Here is a 16,020-nt window from a genome sequence, read left to right as displayed (position 1 = left end):
TTATTTACGGTTTGAATGAGTATAAGTGTTCAATTGACAATTATCTAAGTTTGAGGATCGACATGATAAAGTGGTATAAATACATGTGCCATTTAGGCCATTCTACCAAATAAAAAATTAGTGAATACCATTAAAAATTCTTAGATGAAGCAAAACCCGAAGAAAATCAAAAGTGGTGAAAGACAAGTTAGTCCTTACATTGACGACACGCGCTAACATCTGAACATCATTCTCTTTATTTTTTCCTTTTCTTTTCCGTATCTGAACATCACTCTGAAAATTCCTTACTATTTGCTTCTCCTCTTGAGGGTTTTGGTATCTCTCGCTGATCTTCTCTTAATTGGGTATATGGGCGGAATGAGACTGCTGCCGGAGGAATCCGACGTGGCGATGGTGCGAACACCGGCGGCAGCAACCGACTTGATTTCCGATGACGACCGGTCAGTTGCGGCGGACTCGTGGTCGATAAAGAGCGAATACGGAAGTACGCTTGACGATGAACAACGTCATGCTGATGCCACTGAAGCTCTTGCCGCTGTCAATTATCGTGCCGCCTCTGATTACAGGTTTTTCCTTTATATCTTTATTTTTCGCTCGATAGTAATTTTAATCTTTAATTTTGGTTTATGGAAATATGTGTATAGATAAGTAATTTAGCCGGAACTTCATCGATTAGAGGCTGTTGAAGTTAGCTGAATTTAAGAGCCCGTTTGGATTGGCTTAAAAAGTGGATTTTCATGATAAAAAACTTTTTAAGCCAAAAAGCAATAAGTTGGGTTGCCCAACTTATTGCTTTTGGCTTGTTTTAAGTAATTTTTAACTTATTGTAAACACTTTTAACTTTGACAAATGCGGGAAAAAGCTAAAAAAGCTTAAAAGTTGATTTGACCAACTTAAAAGCCAATCCAAACACCTTCTAAGTAACTTCTTAAGCGCAAAATACTGAAAAAAGCCTTTTAAGTGCTAGAGTTGGTTTTATAAATAAGTAGTTTGGATAGAAGTGCTGAAGCTGAAATTAAGTTGTTGCTGGTTTGGTAAAAATGCCTACCTCTATTAAAATTACTAAAATATCCTTAAAGCTGGTAACTTTACAAAAGAGATGATTATTACACGATTATTAACTTTAACTGAATTTAATACAAATTAATTTGTGTCTCAATCCACTTTCGATACTAAATTGATTAGATAAATCTTAGATTCGTTTATGTTTTAATTTCGTTATCAAATTATGTTTTAGCATGAAGGACCATAGTTAAGAATGTTATTCTACTATGAAATGTAATTAGTTTTAAGAATACTTAGAGCAACGAGACTCATGTAGCAGACGCAGAGTTTCCCCTTTCCTTACCAGTAGTATTAATAGCACTATTGTATTTTTTCATATTCTTAGAGCTTTATGTATACCCTGTTGTTTCATTCGCGTCAGCATTCATATTTTCTTGTTGTTACTGTATGGTGCTACTTCTTTTTTTTTTTTCCTCTTCTGCTTTTTCTTTTTTCTCTTTTCTTCTTCTTTCTTCTTCTTTTTCCTTTCTCTTCTTCACTTTTTCTTGAGTTGAGGGTCTATTTGGAATAACCTCTCTACCTTTACCAGGTAGGAGTAACGTCTGCGTACACACACTACCCTCCCCAGATCCCAAGGATTAGACTGAGTTTGTTGTTGTTGCTCTCTCGTTTCCCATTTGGTTTTCATCTTTAATAAAAATAGTTATTCTCAAATATTGTCATTTTAGACAATCAAGAAAGAATTAATTATTTTTTTCAACTTTAGGGTAGATTAGTCAAATTACTTTTCTTATTAATCTATACTATATTAAAAGCACGAAGGCCCTTAGTGAAATGTCGTTCGCCTTTTTTTCCCTTTAAAAATAGAGTTTACGTTGGACAAGATTGTAGTTTAATAATTTATTTCTAATATTTAGGATTTTGAAATCAAATAATTTTTTTCTTATTAAACTTTTCCTTATTTGATCTATATAGAACTCCTAATATTTTGGGATTTAAAATCAAATATAATTAAGACAATGGTTCTTATATTTGGTAAATTTTTGTGCTTTTCTCAACACTTTTTCCTTGAAATTAAACACGTTTTTATTTTTCAAAAATTTTCGTTCCTACTTAATGCTAGAAGAATCATAATTTCAATCATATTTGATTAAAATTTCATTCCTACTTAATGCTAGAAGAGTTATAATTTCAATCTTAATTAATAGAATTTTCGTTCCTACTTATTGCTAGAAGAATTATAGTTTCTGTCTTATTTGGTAAGAACAACCACATACAGGTTTTCCTTGTATTAAAATTTTAAGCTATTTGGTAAACACAACCACATATAGGTTTTCATTGTAATGCAATTAGCCATAACTTTTAATTCAAATATATGCGGCATGTGAATATCAACAAAAGACGAGGTTGAGTTGCAAGTTGCCAGTACATTCGAACTTTCATGATCTCAATATTCTATTTTCATTTTGAGTAAAATAACTATCATATGATACCAATGATCAAACAACTATAGTTAGCAATTTTTGAGAGGAACGGACCATTAAAAGTCTACCCAAATGGGGTGAAAATGTAAAAGTATCATGCCTTGAAAATTTCCAGGTAAGAACATTCTTTATATATAAATATTCTGATGCGATTTTTTATTTTATGTTTGATTCTTTAGGTATACAATAGTATGTCATTACTCTTTATAGGTACACATTCGAAAAACTATAATTAGATAAAAATTATAACAATATTCATAATAATTATACTCTTTATTCATAATAATTATACTCTTTAACTTAATATTAAATTTTTGAAATATTTTGGAAATGAGATTTAATTATTGCACTTCAAGTATATATAATTTAATAACATTTATATGAGTAGAAACACTTATGACATAGCATTACATTTATGTATCGTCACTTGAATCATGCCAAAAGAAAGAAGGGATAGACTTAACATACCTGAGCTGATTCTTTTGACAATCCCTCTAACATATGTCAATTGCGACAAAATAGGCCAACCACGTTATTCCAAAGTTTCTAGAAGACTAAAAGCGTCATTTTTCAATTTATGTTACTTCTTAAATTATAAAAAATCATGATAAAAGCATTTTTATGTTACTTATTTGTTTTCAGTAGGTCGCATTAATAACAATAATTTTCATAAAATATTCCTACAAAAATCCTCATACAATCACAGTAGGATGATAACTAATGATTGAGGAGTTCTATTTTACAATTTCTTCTTTTATTGAGTTAGTGATATATAGTAATATTCACCATCCTCAAAATGTACGCTTTTCATTTTATGACTCAAAGAAAGACTAAAGTTACTCATAGAGATAGGTTACATGCGCAACGCGCGTATCCTAAGACTAGTATTTTCTAAAGGGCGTTAAAAATCTTATCCTGGCAAGTAGATGAGAATAGAGGGCTAATAGTGTGTATGGCTAATAGTGTGTATTTAACTGGTTTTAGCAGGTTGATTACCATCTTTGCAGGTAACAACTCCTTGTTTACTGTAGTAATTGGCAACATAATCTGATTGTGTAAACTTCTATACAGTATAGGTGTATAAAAATTAAACCATATCGCTTTGTACTGAGCCAAACAATTTTATTTTGGAGCTACTTAATGCTGGAAATGATCGGTCATCTAAATTAACAGATCTGATTATATTATACAGCGTCACTAATCATATTATTTAAGTTATATATAGTGACAGTGTAATACGTGTATTTTACGGTTTGTAGTAGGTTACTTATCATCATCTTTTGCAGGTAACAAACCCTTGTTTACCGTAGTAACTGACATTTCAAACGATTGTTGTGTAAAAACTAAACAATTTTGTTTTGCACTAAGCCAGACAAATTAATATAAATTTTTTTTGGCGGGGGGGGGGGGGGGGTGTTATTAGTGCTGGATTGATGGTGAATAATTCTGTTGGCGCCGCATTATAAGGTTAATTATGAATAAAGTGGTGGTTGAAACTGCAAGTTTTCAAATGATTGCCGTGTAATGCAAACAGTTGTACGAAGAGATCATTGATTAGAAACATCTTCTAAAATATTTTGCCTAGTGATATTGCACTTGTGATTAATTCTCCAGCTGTAAATTTCAACTGCTAAAGCTTTAAGAAACAAATATCTGATTTTTCATCTTTGTGTACGACCAGTTCTGACAAGGAGGAGCAAGATGCTGAAGGAGTTTCTTCAATGCTTGGTTTCCAGAGCTACTGGGATTCTGCATATGCTGATGAATTGGCAAATTTTCGTGAGCATGGTCACGCTGGTGAAGTTTGGTAAGCATTAGCAGGACAATACATAGCAACTTTTTCTGTTTTATCCATCCACTTAAGATGTCATTCTTTTACTTTTCTGTCACCATATTTGTAGTTTCAAAGCTTTCAATTTGTGCGTTGCTGTATTTAAACCCAATGAAGAGCTTATGAGCATAGCAATAATAGGTGGGTGAGAGCAATAATAGGCTTTACCTATCCACGGTTCCTGAAAAAGAAGATTTAAAGGAAAACTTAATCTACCTTTACATTTGATGAAGGTCCTTTGATCGGTCATCTAAATTAACAGATCTGATTATATTATACAACGTCACTTATCAAATTTTCTGATGCTCATGTTTTGTTGCAGCTGATTAAACAATGTCCTTTGGTGGAAGTTCCTCTAGTAATCTAGTAAATTGAACTGGTTTTGTGTATCGTGTTCCCCTCTTTCTTTACCTACTAATTGCCTTATGCATGGAAACAGCTAATACTAACCCAGTGTAACTAACATACTGTAGTTGTGTTCTGCGTTCCCTTAGTCACACATTCATATATTACTATAGCTAGATGAAATTTGGGTATTAACGTTGAGACGTGTTATTATGTGTGTGGATTTGTCATGGAAGTGGGAGAGCAGAGGTTATTTCGGTAAACAGATGCATGAACTGAGGCTCCCATGTCCCGCCGACCCTCCAAAAAATAACTACTTTTGAACTAATATATTGCTTATCCGAAAAAAATAAAGAAAAACTAACTACTGAGTAGTGAGTTCCCACATGCCTTAAAGCCTAACACTATTTACAAATTTCTCACCAAAGATACTGGTAAAACCGTGCGGAATAAGGTGCATGATCATGTCAGCAAGAAGGTATTCAGATAATGCTCTATCCTCGGATTAAGCCCAATTTGTTGCTCTATCAAAAAGTTGCTGCTTTGGATATTAACGTGGACATGGTTAGAAATGCTTCACTTCTGAGCTTTAAAGATCTTCTATCTTGAACATGTCATAGGGTATTTCTCCCTATTCGTGCTTCCTATTATTTCATCATAGTAAACAAGAGAATGACAAAGTTCTATCTAATACTCAGCATTCTTGTTCTGCCTTTACATATAAAGAAACTTTATGCCACTTAGCTGACTGGTTGGAGGAAACAATCCAGATTCACCTCTTGGTCATTATCACAGATATTTGGATTTAGCTCAGGATATATTTTTCTAGTAACAGACAATAGAAAGCAATATGGGGCTTTCTTACTGTCTTTACAAAGATTACCATTCCCAGCTCCTAAAAGAAAACCTGAAAGAGAAAGTAGCGATGGGATAGGATTATGGATCATTACAACAACCACAACTTAGCATCAGTCCCAAACAAGTTGGGGTTAGCTATACAAATCCTCACTTCTCCATCTAAGCTCAACTCATGTCATCACCATACCAAATAATAACATTGGATCATTGTGTTCCTTAAAAAAATGATAATTCTAAAAAAAGTCGTTCATCATTGTGTACCAAATAATAACATTGGATCATCGTTCTCTCATTTTGATCATCTTATTATCGTGTTGTTTTTATGCTGCTTTTACATGGCTTTTTGGTATTGTCCCTCCTTGTCTATCTTTTAATTTATATGGTGCTTATGTTTTACTGATCCGAGAGTCTATTGGAAACAGCCTCTCTACCTCCAAAGGCGGATCCAGGATTTTAAGTTTATGGGTTCCTGTCGCAATGTCAAATTAATATACAATAATAACTAAGTTCACAAATAAATATTTATAGATATTTAATAAATTGTTTAACAAAAATACAGGGTCTATGTAAAAGTTACTGGGTTCCCGGGTTATACTCTAGATCCGCCTCTGTCCAGCTCTACCTTCACGAGGTAGGTGGTATGTTCAACAATGGTTTGATTCTTCTTGTTTCTTACAACGGGGTTGCCCAGTAAGCTTAGAAGTTTTGGCCAGAGTTGTTCACACGCTCGAAACGCAAACCAAGGTGGAGATTGAAAATGTTGGTTTATGTTTAGTTAACAATGGCATGCTGAAAATGTTGGTTTATGTTTAGTCAACAATGGCATGCCAATTGGAAGAGTTGGTGGAAAAAGTTGGTGTGGATGCTAGGAGGAAGCTTCCTCCTTTGATGTCACCCATGACATCAAGAGGAGGTAGTTTGATGTCACCAATGACATCAAGAGGAGGTCTTTACCTCTATAAATAGATGCACTCCTTCATTTGTAGAAACCATCCCAAAAATAATACAACACATTGTAGTGAGTAGAGAGTTAAGAGAGAAATTCTCTTAAGTGTAATTGGGAACTCTCCCCTTCCTTTGTTAATATTAAAAAGGCAACTGTTCTCTGGTGGACGTAGGATTATTTTGATCCGAACCACGTTAAATCTTGTGTTCTTTCTTTTACGTTTCCGCTAACAATTGGTATCAGAGCAACAAGATTCTTTAACGATCCAAGGAAGAAGAACAAGCAAAGATGAGTTCCACAAAGTTTGAAATTGATAGATTCAGTGGACGCGCAACTTCAATATCTGGAAGATCCAGATGATGGAGTTACTGCGGAGGGAAGGTTCAATCCATGCTATTGACGGAAAATATCCTAAGGATATATCAGCTCCCGACAAGGAGAAGATTGAAGGGGATGCATTGAGTGCAATCCAACTATCCCTTGCACCTAACGTGCTTTGTGAAGTGAGTACAAGTACCGAAGAGACGGCTAAACAGTTATGGGAAAAGCTAGAAGGGCTATACCAAGACCGATCAGTGACAACAAGGATATTGTTACAACGGCGTCTTCACACATTTAAGATGGGGTCAGGTACTTCGTTACAAGATCATTTAGATGCGTTCAATAAACTTGTCATGGACTTACAGATTGCAGGAATTAAAAAGGAGGAGGAGACGCTTGCATGTGCTTTGCTATTTTCATTGACTTCAGGATATCGTGATATTGAGAATTCAATGATGTATAGCAAGGAGCCTATCAAGCTTGAGCAAGTGCGGCAGACACTTAACTCTAGTGATGTGCGGAGGCACATTGAAGGAGATAGAGATGACCAGGCAAGTGGGCTCTTTGTGAGAGGTCGGACTAGCCAACAGGGAAAGAGCAAATCAAAACACAGATCAAAGTCTCATGTGAGCAAGAAGAATACAGAGTGTTGGGGTTGTGGCAAGAAGGGGCACTTTGAACGAGACTGCCCAATGTCAAAATCCAAGGAAAAGGCGAGTGCATCCACAGTTGAACAGGTACATGATTTTGATAATGATTATGTACTAACAACATCGTGTAATAATAATAGTAGTTATGGAAACAAATGGGTGTTAGACTCTGCTTGCACTCTGCATATGACGTTCCGAAAAGACTGGTTTAGCAGCTATGAGAAAAGTGGAGGAACCGTAGTAATGGGCAATAATGCAACTTGTGCAATAGTTGGCATTGGCTCAGTTCGGGTTCGCTGCCATGATGGAGTCGTGAGGACTATTACACAAGTCCGTCATGTTCCTGATCTGAAGAAGAATTTGATCTCCCTGAGTACTCTGGATGAACAAGGCTACAGGTACATGAGTAAAGCAGGAACTATAAAGGTGACTAAAGGTCTTTAGTCATGCTGAAAGGAAAGCTGGAGAACGGCCTTTACACATTGGTCGGAAGCACCATTGTTGGCTCTGCAAATGCATCTACAGTGCAATTATCTAATGATGACAAGGCAAGACTATGACACATGAGACTAGGTCATATGAGTGCAAGTGGACTGGAGATGTTGAGCAATCGTAACTTTTTGGAAGGTGAGAAGATCAGCACACTTGACTTCTGTGAGCACTGCGTTCTAGGAAAGCAAAAGAAGTCAGTTTCAGCACTGGCAAACACAAGACAAGAGGAGTGCTAGACTACATCCATTCAGATTTATGGGGTCCCTCTAAGCTTCCATCGAAGGGCAAAAAGAGGTATCTTCTCACTTTTATTGATGATTTCTCACGAAAGGTTTGGGTACATTTTTTGAAGGCAAAAAGTGATGCTTTTGAAGCATTTAAAGAGTGGAAGGTTTTGGTTGAAAATCAAATGGAGCGGAAAATCAAGTATCTTCGCACAGACAATGGCTTGGAGTTTTGCAATGAAGAGTTTAATGAATTCTGCAAGGTTCATGGGATCTCAAGACATAGGACTGTCAAACATACCCCACAACAGAATGGAGTTGCCGAGAGAATGAACAGAACTCTTCTTGAAAAGGCTCGTTGTATGCTCCTACAAGCCAAAATGTCCAAAGTATTTTGGGCTGTAGCAGTTCACACTGCTGCTCATATTGTCAATCGATCTCCATTATCGGCAATTGACTTTAAGACTCCGAATAAGGTATGGTCAGGTGAACCCTCTAACTATTCATACTTACGAGTATTTGGGTGTCCAGCTTATTATCACGTTAATGAAGGAAAGCTTGAACCAAGGGTTAAGAAGGCCATATTCGTAGGGTATACAGATGGAGTAAAAGGGTACAAACTTTGGTGTTTGTCTTTACTCAAATTTATAGTTAGTAGAGATGTCACCTTTGATGAATCCTCTATACTTCATCCCCGTAAAGTTTCCGTGGAGTTTTCAGGAAACAAGAACGACGAGCAGGTGGAGCTTCCCAAGGAAAAGGATCACGAGACTGAGGTTAAAGATGAGTCAGAAGATGTAGACCTTGAAGAACTTGCTGTCAATGAACCATACACAATTGCAAAGGGGAGGGAGAAGAGGCAAACACGAGAACCGGAACGCCTTATAGATCAAGCAAACTTGATTACATATGCGTTCGTAGCTGCACAAGAAGAGATTAAGGATCTGGAGCCCTCCTCGTATATTGAAGCAACTTCTTGCAAGGATGATGTACAATGGCGGTTAGCCATGACTGAAGAGATGGAGTCTCTTCACAAGAATCAGACATGGGTCTTAGTGAAAAGACAAAAGGGGAAGAGGACAGTTGGATGCAAGTGGGTCTACCGAAAGAAAGAGGGAATTCCTGAAGTGGAAGATGCTAGGTTCAAGGCGAGATTGGTTGCAAAAGGATTCAGTCAGAAGGAGGGAATTGACTACAATGAGATTTTCTCTCCAGTCGTGAAGCATAGCTCAATTCGCGTGCTACTAGCATTGGTTGCCCAATTTGACTTGGAGCTTCAACAGCTTGATGTCAAAACTGCTTTCTTACACGGTGATCTAGAAGAGACAATCTATATGGATCATCCTGAAGGTTTCCTAGTTGATGGAAAAGAAGATCACGTATGCCAACTAAAGAAGTCTTTGTATGGTTTAAAGCAATCCCCTAGACAGTGGTACAAGAGGTTTGATGCATTCATGACTACACATGAATTTTCAAGGAGTGCATTTGATAGCTGTGTGTATCACAAGAAGATGTCTGGTAACACAATGATTTATTTACTGTTGTATGTTGATGATATGCTTATTGCTGCTAACAATATTATATAGATAAATGCTTTGAAGAAACTGTTGAGTAAGGAATTTGACATGAAGGATTTAGGAGCTGCAAAGAAAATCCTTGGTATGGAGATTTCAAGAGAAGGCGATGTTGTACATCTTTCTCAGAAGAGGTATATTGAAAGGGTTCTCAAGAGATTCAATATGCATCCTGTAAGTACACCATTAGCTCCTTATTTTAAACTTTCAGAGTTACAAATGCCTCAGTCCGAGGATGAGGTGGAGCATATGTCAAAGATTCCTTATGCCAGTGCAGTTGGTAGCATTATGTATGCTATGGTATGCACACGTCCAGATATTGCTCAAACTGTAAGTGTGGTAAGTAGATACATGTCCAGCCCAGGAAAGAGGCATTGCGAAGCTGTCAAGTGGATATTGAGATATCCCAAAGGAGCTTCTGGTGTTGGTCTGACCTTTCGAAAAAGTGGTGGAGGTATTTTAATTCTCGGTTATATAGATTCTGACTATGCAGGAGATCTTGACGGAAGAAGGTCCACAACTGGATACATCTTTACCCTCGTTGGCAGTGCCGTTAGTTGGAAGTCGACTCTGCAGTCGATTGCCGCTTTGTCTACGACAGAAGCAGAATACATGGCAGCAGCGGAGGCGGTGAAGGAAGCTATCTGGTTGAAAGGTTTAGTAGCGGAATTGAGTTTGGTTCAGCTGGAATCAACTCTTAGATGTGATAGTCAGAGTGCTATTCATCTAATGAAAAATCAGAGATTTCATGAGCGCACTAAACACATTGATGTCAGATTTCATTTTATTCGAGATGTTGTTGAAGAGGGAACTATCAAGGTCGTGAAGGTTATCACAGACGATAATGCTGCAGATATGTTGACCAAGATAGTCCCACTCGCTAAGTTTGCACACTGCAAGGACTTGGCGGGGGTGTGCATCAACTGATGCAACTCCGAAGAGAACAGTTGTTAGGTGGAGGTGGTATGTTCAACAATGGTTTGATTCTTCTTGTTTCTTACAACGGGGTTGCCCAGTAAGCTTAGAAGTTTTGGCCAGAGTTATTCACACGCACGCTCGAAACGCAAACCAAGGTGGAGATTGAAGGTGTTGGTTTATGTTTAGTCAACAATGACATGCCAATTGGAAGAGTTGGTGGAAAAGAGTTGGTGTGGATGCTAGGAGGAAGCTTCCTCCTTTGATGTCACCCATGACATCAAGAGGAGGTAGTTTGATGTCACCAATGACATCAAGAGGAGGTCTTTACCTCTATAAATAGATGCACTCCTTCATTTGTAGAAACCATCCCAAAAATAATACAACACATTGTAGTGAGTAGAGAGTTAAGAGAGAAATTCTCTTAAGTGTAATTGGGAACTCTCCCCTTCCTTTGTTAATATTAAAAAGGCAACTGTTCTCTGGTGGACGTAGGATTATTTTGATCCGAACCACGTTAAATCTTGTGTTCTTTCTTTTACGTTTCCGCTAACACTTTTTTTTTTAATCGGTTCAGTATTCACTTAATTTCCATTTGGGGCATTTCCATTCCCTCATCCCCTATAGATTCTTTCACTTAATTTTCAATTCTCAGGATCCCCTTTAGCAATTTTTCCTGTTATATGTGCTTATCATTAACATGCATCAAGTGGTTCAAATTCACATGTTCACCCCACCGGTATGGGCAGGGAGCTTAGGGTTGTCTATGTCTAAGATATCTTAGTGGTTACATTATCTAATGAGAGTTTACTGCTTTCTAGTTACAGGTACACTTTTTAACTTTGAAAATGCGGAGGTATCATGATTTAAAACCGCGTCTAAATGCTTCCCAAATCACCTGTTTATTATAAGTTTGAACTTTTAATCTCTGTAAAATGTACTTTCAGTCTGTTCAAATGCAGCTGTCATTTTGTTAAACTTACATCTGAAGCTTAGTTTCTTACTAGTGTGCATTTGCAGTGGAGTTAGGTTCTCAGATCTAACTGGAACCGACTATAGTGAAGGAGCAATTGACCTTGCGCGAAGACTTGCTGATCGTGATGGATTCACCAATATCAAGTTCTTGGTAAAACTGAACTTTGTCTTTGACAAGTAACCAGTTTCTAAAGCGTATGTAGAAGTGTGGAATCCAGTATTTGAAAAACAAGCACAAGCAAAAAGCAGTATTTCTCTAGCTTGCATTTCTAGTTTCATGTTACTTATAATTGCTCCTTTTTCTTCTTCATGCAAAGTGAGCTCTATTTATACAATGTCAATCACATTTGTGTTTCTGCATGTGCAATTACTTTCAAATAAAAATGACTTATATTTTAATGTTGCTGCTGATACGAGCATTTCGATAAAATAGTGTACGCATGGTATGAACCTTGTTTAAGTTCCAGTAGTGGCAATAGTGAAAGTATGGGACAATGTGCTAAATTTATTACAACAACAACAAACCCAGTGAAATCCCACAAGTGGGGTCTGGGGAGGATAGCGTATACGCTGACCTTACCGCTAACTCGTGAAGGTAGAGAGGTTATTTCCGGTAGACCCTCGGCTCAGTAAAGTCATAGTCACAACATTGTTGAAAAGAAATACAGTAACATATATAGTAATGGAAAAGAAAGAAGCAGTAACAACAAGTGCTAAATTTATTACCTCTAGTAATTCTGCAGTAGCGCACCTAACCTGTACTACCAGTTATGGTCGAGTGTATCATTAATTTCATGTACTTATGGGTGCTTATCTAACTTGTGTTCTTTCTTTGCTAGAAAATGATTTCATCTTAAATAACTTTTTGATTGATGTCAAGGTTGATGACGTTCTTGAAACAAAGTTGGATACAAGGTTTCGGCTTGTTTTGGATAAGGGAACCTTAGATGCCATTGGATTGCATCCTGATGGTCTTATCAAAAGGTAATACTGTTGTATCTTAACGTTTTTATCTTTTTTTTCTTTGGTAAGTTATGTTAACATGTTTATCCTATGTAGCTGCAACATTTTAGCAACGTCCTGTTTTTTTTTTTTTTTTTGTGTGTGTGTGTGTGGGTGGAGGTTCCTATTCCTTCAGTAAAAGATGATGTCTTTATCCGTACTGCTTTCTTTCCCATGTCACCTTATCATGTGGTCATTCAGGATTATGTACTGGGATTCTGTCTCAAGGATTGTTGCTCCTGGTGGATTATTGGTGAGATTCTCCATCTTATGTCCTTCCTCTAATTACTAAAATGGTTGTGAAACATACTAATCAGATCTAGGGGTGGAAAATAGGCGGGTTGAGCTGAATTTGGGCGGGTCAAGATGGGTTGAGTCATTAAATGAGTCATTGTCCAACTCATCCCAAAGTATACTTGGGCTAAGATGGGATAAACAATGAGTCATAGCTCAACTTGACCCATGTTTTAAAACCATGTTCCATCTTGCATAAACAAAGTCTTTTACCTTTTTGTACACCTATGTATGTTCCCTACTTTCTTAGCTTCCTCATAATTTATTCATTCAATGCACCACGGTGAATTGCTATATATCTAATTTTAAATTTTTAGCTAAGAAACACATATGGATTAATCTTATACTCAACTATTCATGAGCTTTTATAACGTTCTAAACCTAAATAACTATTTAAAAGTGTAAAAGAAAGAAGAAGAAAAAGCAAAGAAAATAGCAGTTGAAAAAAAAACTTTAGAAGAAAATTTTTGTGCAAGATAAAGGTTTGGCCAGTTGAATTTTTTTCCTGATGATTTAGAAAAGAGCCTTCCGGCCACACAAAATTTTCAGAAAACTTTGTTGATTTCTTTTAGAGAAAAACAACCCAGTCAATTTTCTGTACAAACTTTGATTTATATATATTTATATAGTTATTATGTTTTCTTTACAATGTAACATAAGAAGCCCAACTCCCCACTTAAAAGTATTCCCTCCTTTCCAAAAAAAATATTATTAGTATTTTGAGAATCAAAATATATTTTTTTAAATAACAAATTAGTATTTAAAATTTGTAAGTTGAAAAATATCTTTTATGTTATTTCTAAATAAGTAAATTTCACCACAGTTACATAATTATTCATTTTTACATCAAAATTTAAAAACCTTGATTCTCATTTTTAAAGTTAGATACATGACTAATGATGGGGCAACTAAGTAAATTTCTAGAAAAGCCTTTAGTTGGGTTGAGATCCCTTTTGTTTTGGGTGAGTTTCTTGGGTTGTATTTGGGCTACTTCATGGGTCAGAATGAGATATAAAAAATGATGGGCTAACTTGGGCTCAGCCCGAATAGACCCATGAGCTAAAATGTTTGCAGTCTAACCATTAATCTCTGGGCGGGTTGTGCGGGTTAAATGAGTTTGAGCTCAAATTGTCATCCCTAATCAGAACCTAACTCATACCCCTTCTACTGGAAAAAGGATGCAGAGACATTTCTGCTAACACCATGTTGCAACTGAGTTATATTCCATTCACAAACATTCCTGGCAGGATAATAGAGTAGTCTCAACATTTCATGGTGTTAATTGTTTGTTTATCGCTAGGACGTCTCTATTAAATTGTGTAAACTATTTATTTGTTTCATGTTCACAACGTAACAGTTATCTGCCATTCCGCTGAACGATCACTGTTGTAGGTCATTACATCATGTAATAGTACGAAAGATGAATTGGTAGAAGAAGTGGAAACTCTCAATCAAAGAAGAAATGCTGCATGTCAAGAACCAGGAACAGTTGGAGACCAAGATGCCTCTCTAGAACCCCCTCCATTCCATTACCTTGATCATGTTCGGACATATCCCACGTTCACATTTGGAGGATCAGTAGGCTCACGTGTAGCTACTGTAGGTAACGTGTGAAACACTGTAAAGGTAACGTGTGAAACACTGTAAAATGTTAAGAAAAAGAAAGAAAAGGGATTACGTTCTTGCACAAGCGATTGCTAATTAACAGTAAACTGAAAAAGATTACGTTAAGAAAAAGAAAGAAAAAAGATTACGTTCTTGCACAAGCAATTGCTATAACGAACAAAAACTTGCACAAGCGACAGCTACAGAGAATACAGCTTCACCCAAATAACAGAATAAATAAAAAGAAAAAAAAAATTAACTACAGTTTTGGCTTATTGAAAATATCTGAATCTCTAGTTCCTAGCATTTACAAAAGAGATTAGGTGAATTTTTTTTCGTATTTTCGTTTATAAGCTGTAATGGGCAAAGTTATAAGGCAGATGCAAGGTAGCAGTTAACGGTGAAATATCAAGTTTGAATCCTTATTATCTCACGGTCTAGACGCCAATGGGACGCACATAAAATTTTTGCACAAGTAATATTCCCTTCCCACTAAGTACGTCATTCTTTACTTTTTGAGAGTCTTCGAAGCTACATTTGATTTGATCAATTTAATATTATAATTAAATTTTTTGAGATATTTAAAAACCACATGAAATTTGAAAAGTACCGTAACTTTTCTCATGTCAATATGGTAAAAGAAAAATTTTAAAATATAGATCAATGTTTAGATAGTTTGAATCTCAAAAAATAAAGAATAATATAATGGGGATGGAGGGAGTAATATTTGGCTGGTCATATAAGAGAAAATAATTTCTAAATAGCTAATGCAACATTTGCTCTCTATCTTTAGGGTAAAGCGTACACACACACCATCCTTTCCAGACTCCATTTGTAAAATTACACTGAATATATTATTGTTGTTGTTGATTCAACATTTAATCGACTGTTATCATAGTTCTAACTTCTAATTACTAAGTATAAGGTTTGGTTGTCCGCATTAATTTTTAAATAACTAATAATAATACCAACATGAGTTATTTTATTTGCGATAAAATGAATAAGAATATATTTATTAATAGTAGAAGAATAATGAAAATCTAAAGATAAAAATATCCTTTGAATAGATAATCTATACATAACAATCATATTATCATCTCTCATCTCATAACAATTTTGGTATAATTATTTATTTTCATAACAATCTTACATAACTTGTTTTGAAAAGATTGCTCGGGCGCCCTATTTGGTCGCCCTCATTTAACTTGTACTTACTTTTTATACCCACTTTTAAACAACTTTAGGTCTTTTTTCCTCTCCTCCTTCTCCTCCTCCTGCTCCTCCTCCTCTTCTTCTTCTTATAGTGATTTTATATGGTGTTTGTGAACATATTTTAAGGTAGTTTATGATGTTTTACAGTGGTGAGCTGCTGTGGCGCTTTTTTTACTATTGCTTAGAGTTTCTTCTTCTTCTTTTTCTTAATTGCAAAATATGTTCGTTAGATTTATTGTTGTTTCGACAACCTGATAATTGGTGTTTGTTCTTGATGATATTTGGAG

General features: G+C 35.9%; 1 protein-coding gene across 4 annotated transcripts; it reads left to right on the top strand.

Annotated features, from left to right (window-relative positions):
• Nucleotides 1-39: 39 nt before the first annotated feature.
• LOC107789757 (uncharacterized) lies at nucleotides 40-14,606 on the top strand. 4 transcript variants are annotated; one of them, XM_075242302.1, is made up of 6 exons: nucleotides 40-566; nucleotides 4,171-4,296; nucleotides 11,653-11,771; nucleotides 12,501-12,604; nucleotides 12,824-12,875; nucleotides 14,309-14,606. In XM_075242302.1, exons 1-6 carry the CDS (start codon nucleotides 497-499, stop codon nucleotides 14,528-14,530), a joined length of 693 nt encoding a protein of 230 aa, XP_075098403.1. In that variant the 5' UTR covers nucleotides 40-496; the 3' UTR covers nucleotides 14,531-14,606. The 4 variants fall into 4 exon arrangements, 3 of the variants coding, with proteins under 3 accessions (XP_075098403.1, XP_075098402.1, XP_075098404.1); XM_075242301.1 differs by having other exon boundaries at nucleotides 59-566; nucleotides 11,666-11,771; XM_075242303.1 differs by lacking the exon at nucleotides 12,824-12,875 and having other exon boundaries at nucleotides 74-566; nucleotides 11,666-11,771.
• The last annotated feature ends 1,414 nt before the right edge of the window (nucleotides 14,607-16,020 follow it).

This window comes from Nicotiana tabacum, chromosome 21 (genome assembly GCF_000715075.1).
Source record: "Nicotiana tabacum cultivar K326 chromosome 21, ASM71507v2, whole genome shotgun sequence".
Taxonomy (NCBI): domain Eukaryota; kingdom Viridiplantae; phylum Streptophyta; class Magnoliopsida; order Solanales; family Solanaceae; genus Nicotiana; species Nicotiana tabacum.
The sequence above is the reverse complement of the archived record's forward strand: the minus strand, read 5'-3'. Positions and strand labels throughout refer to the sequence as shown.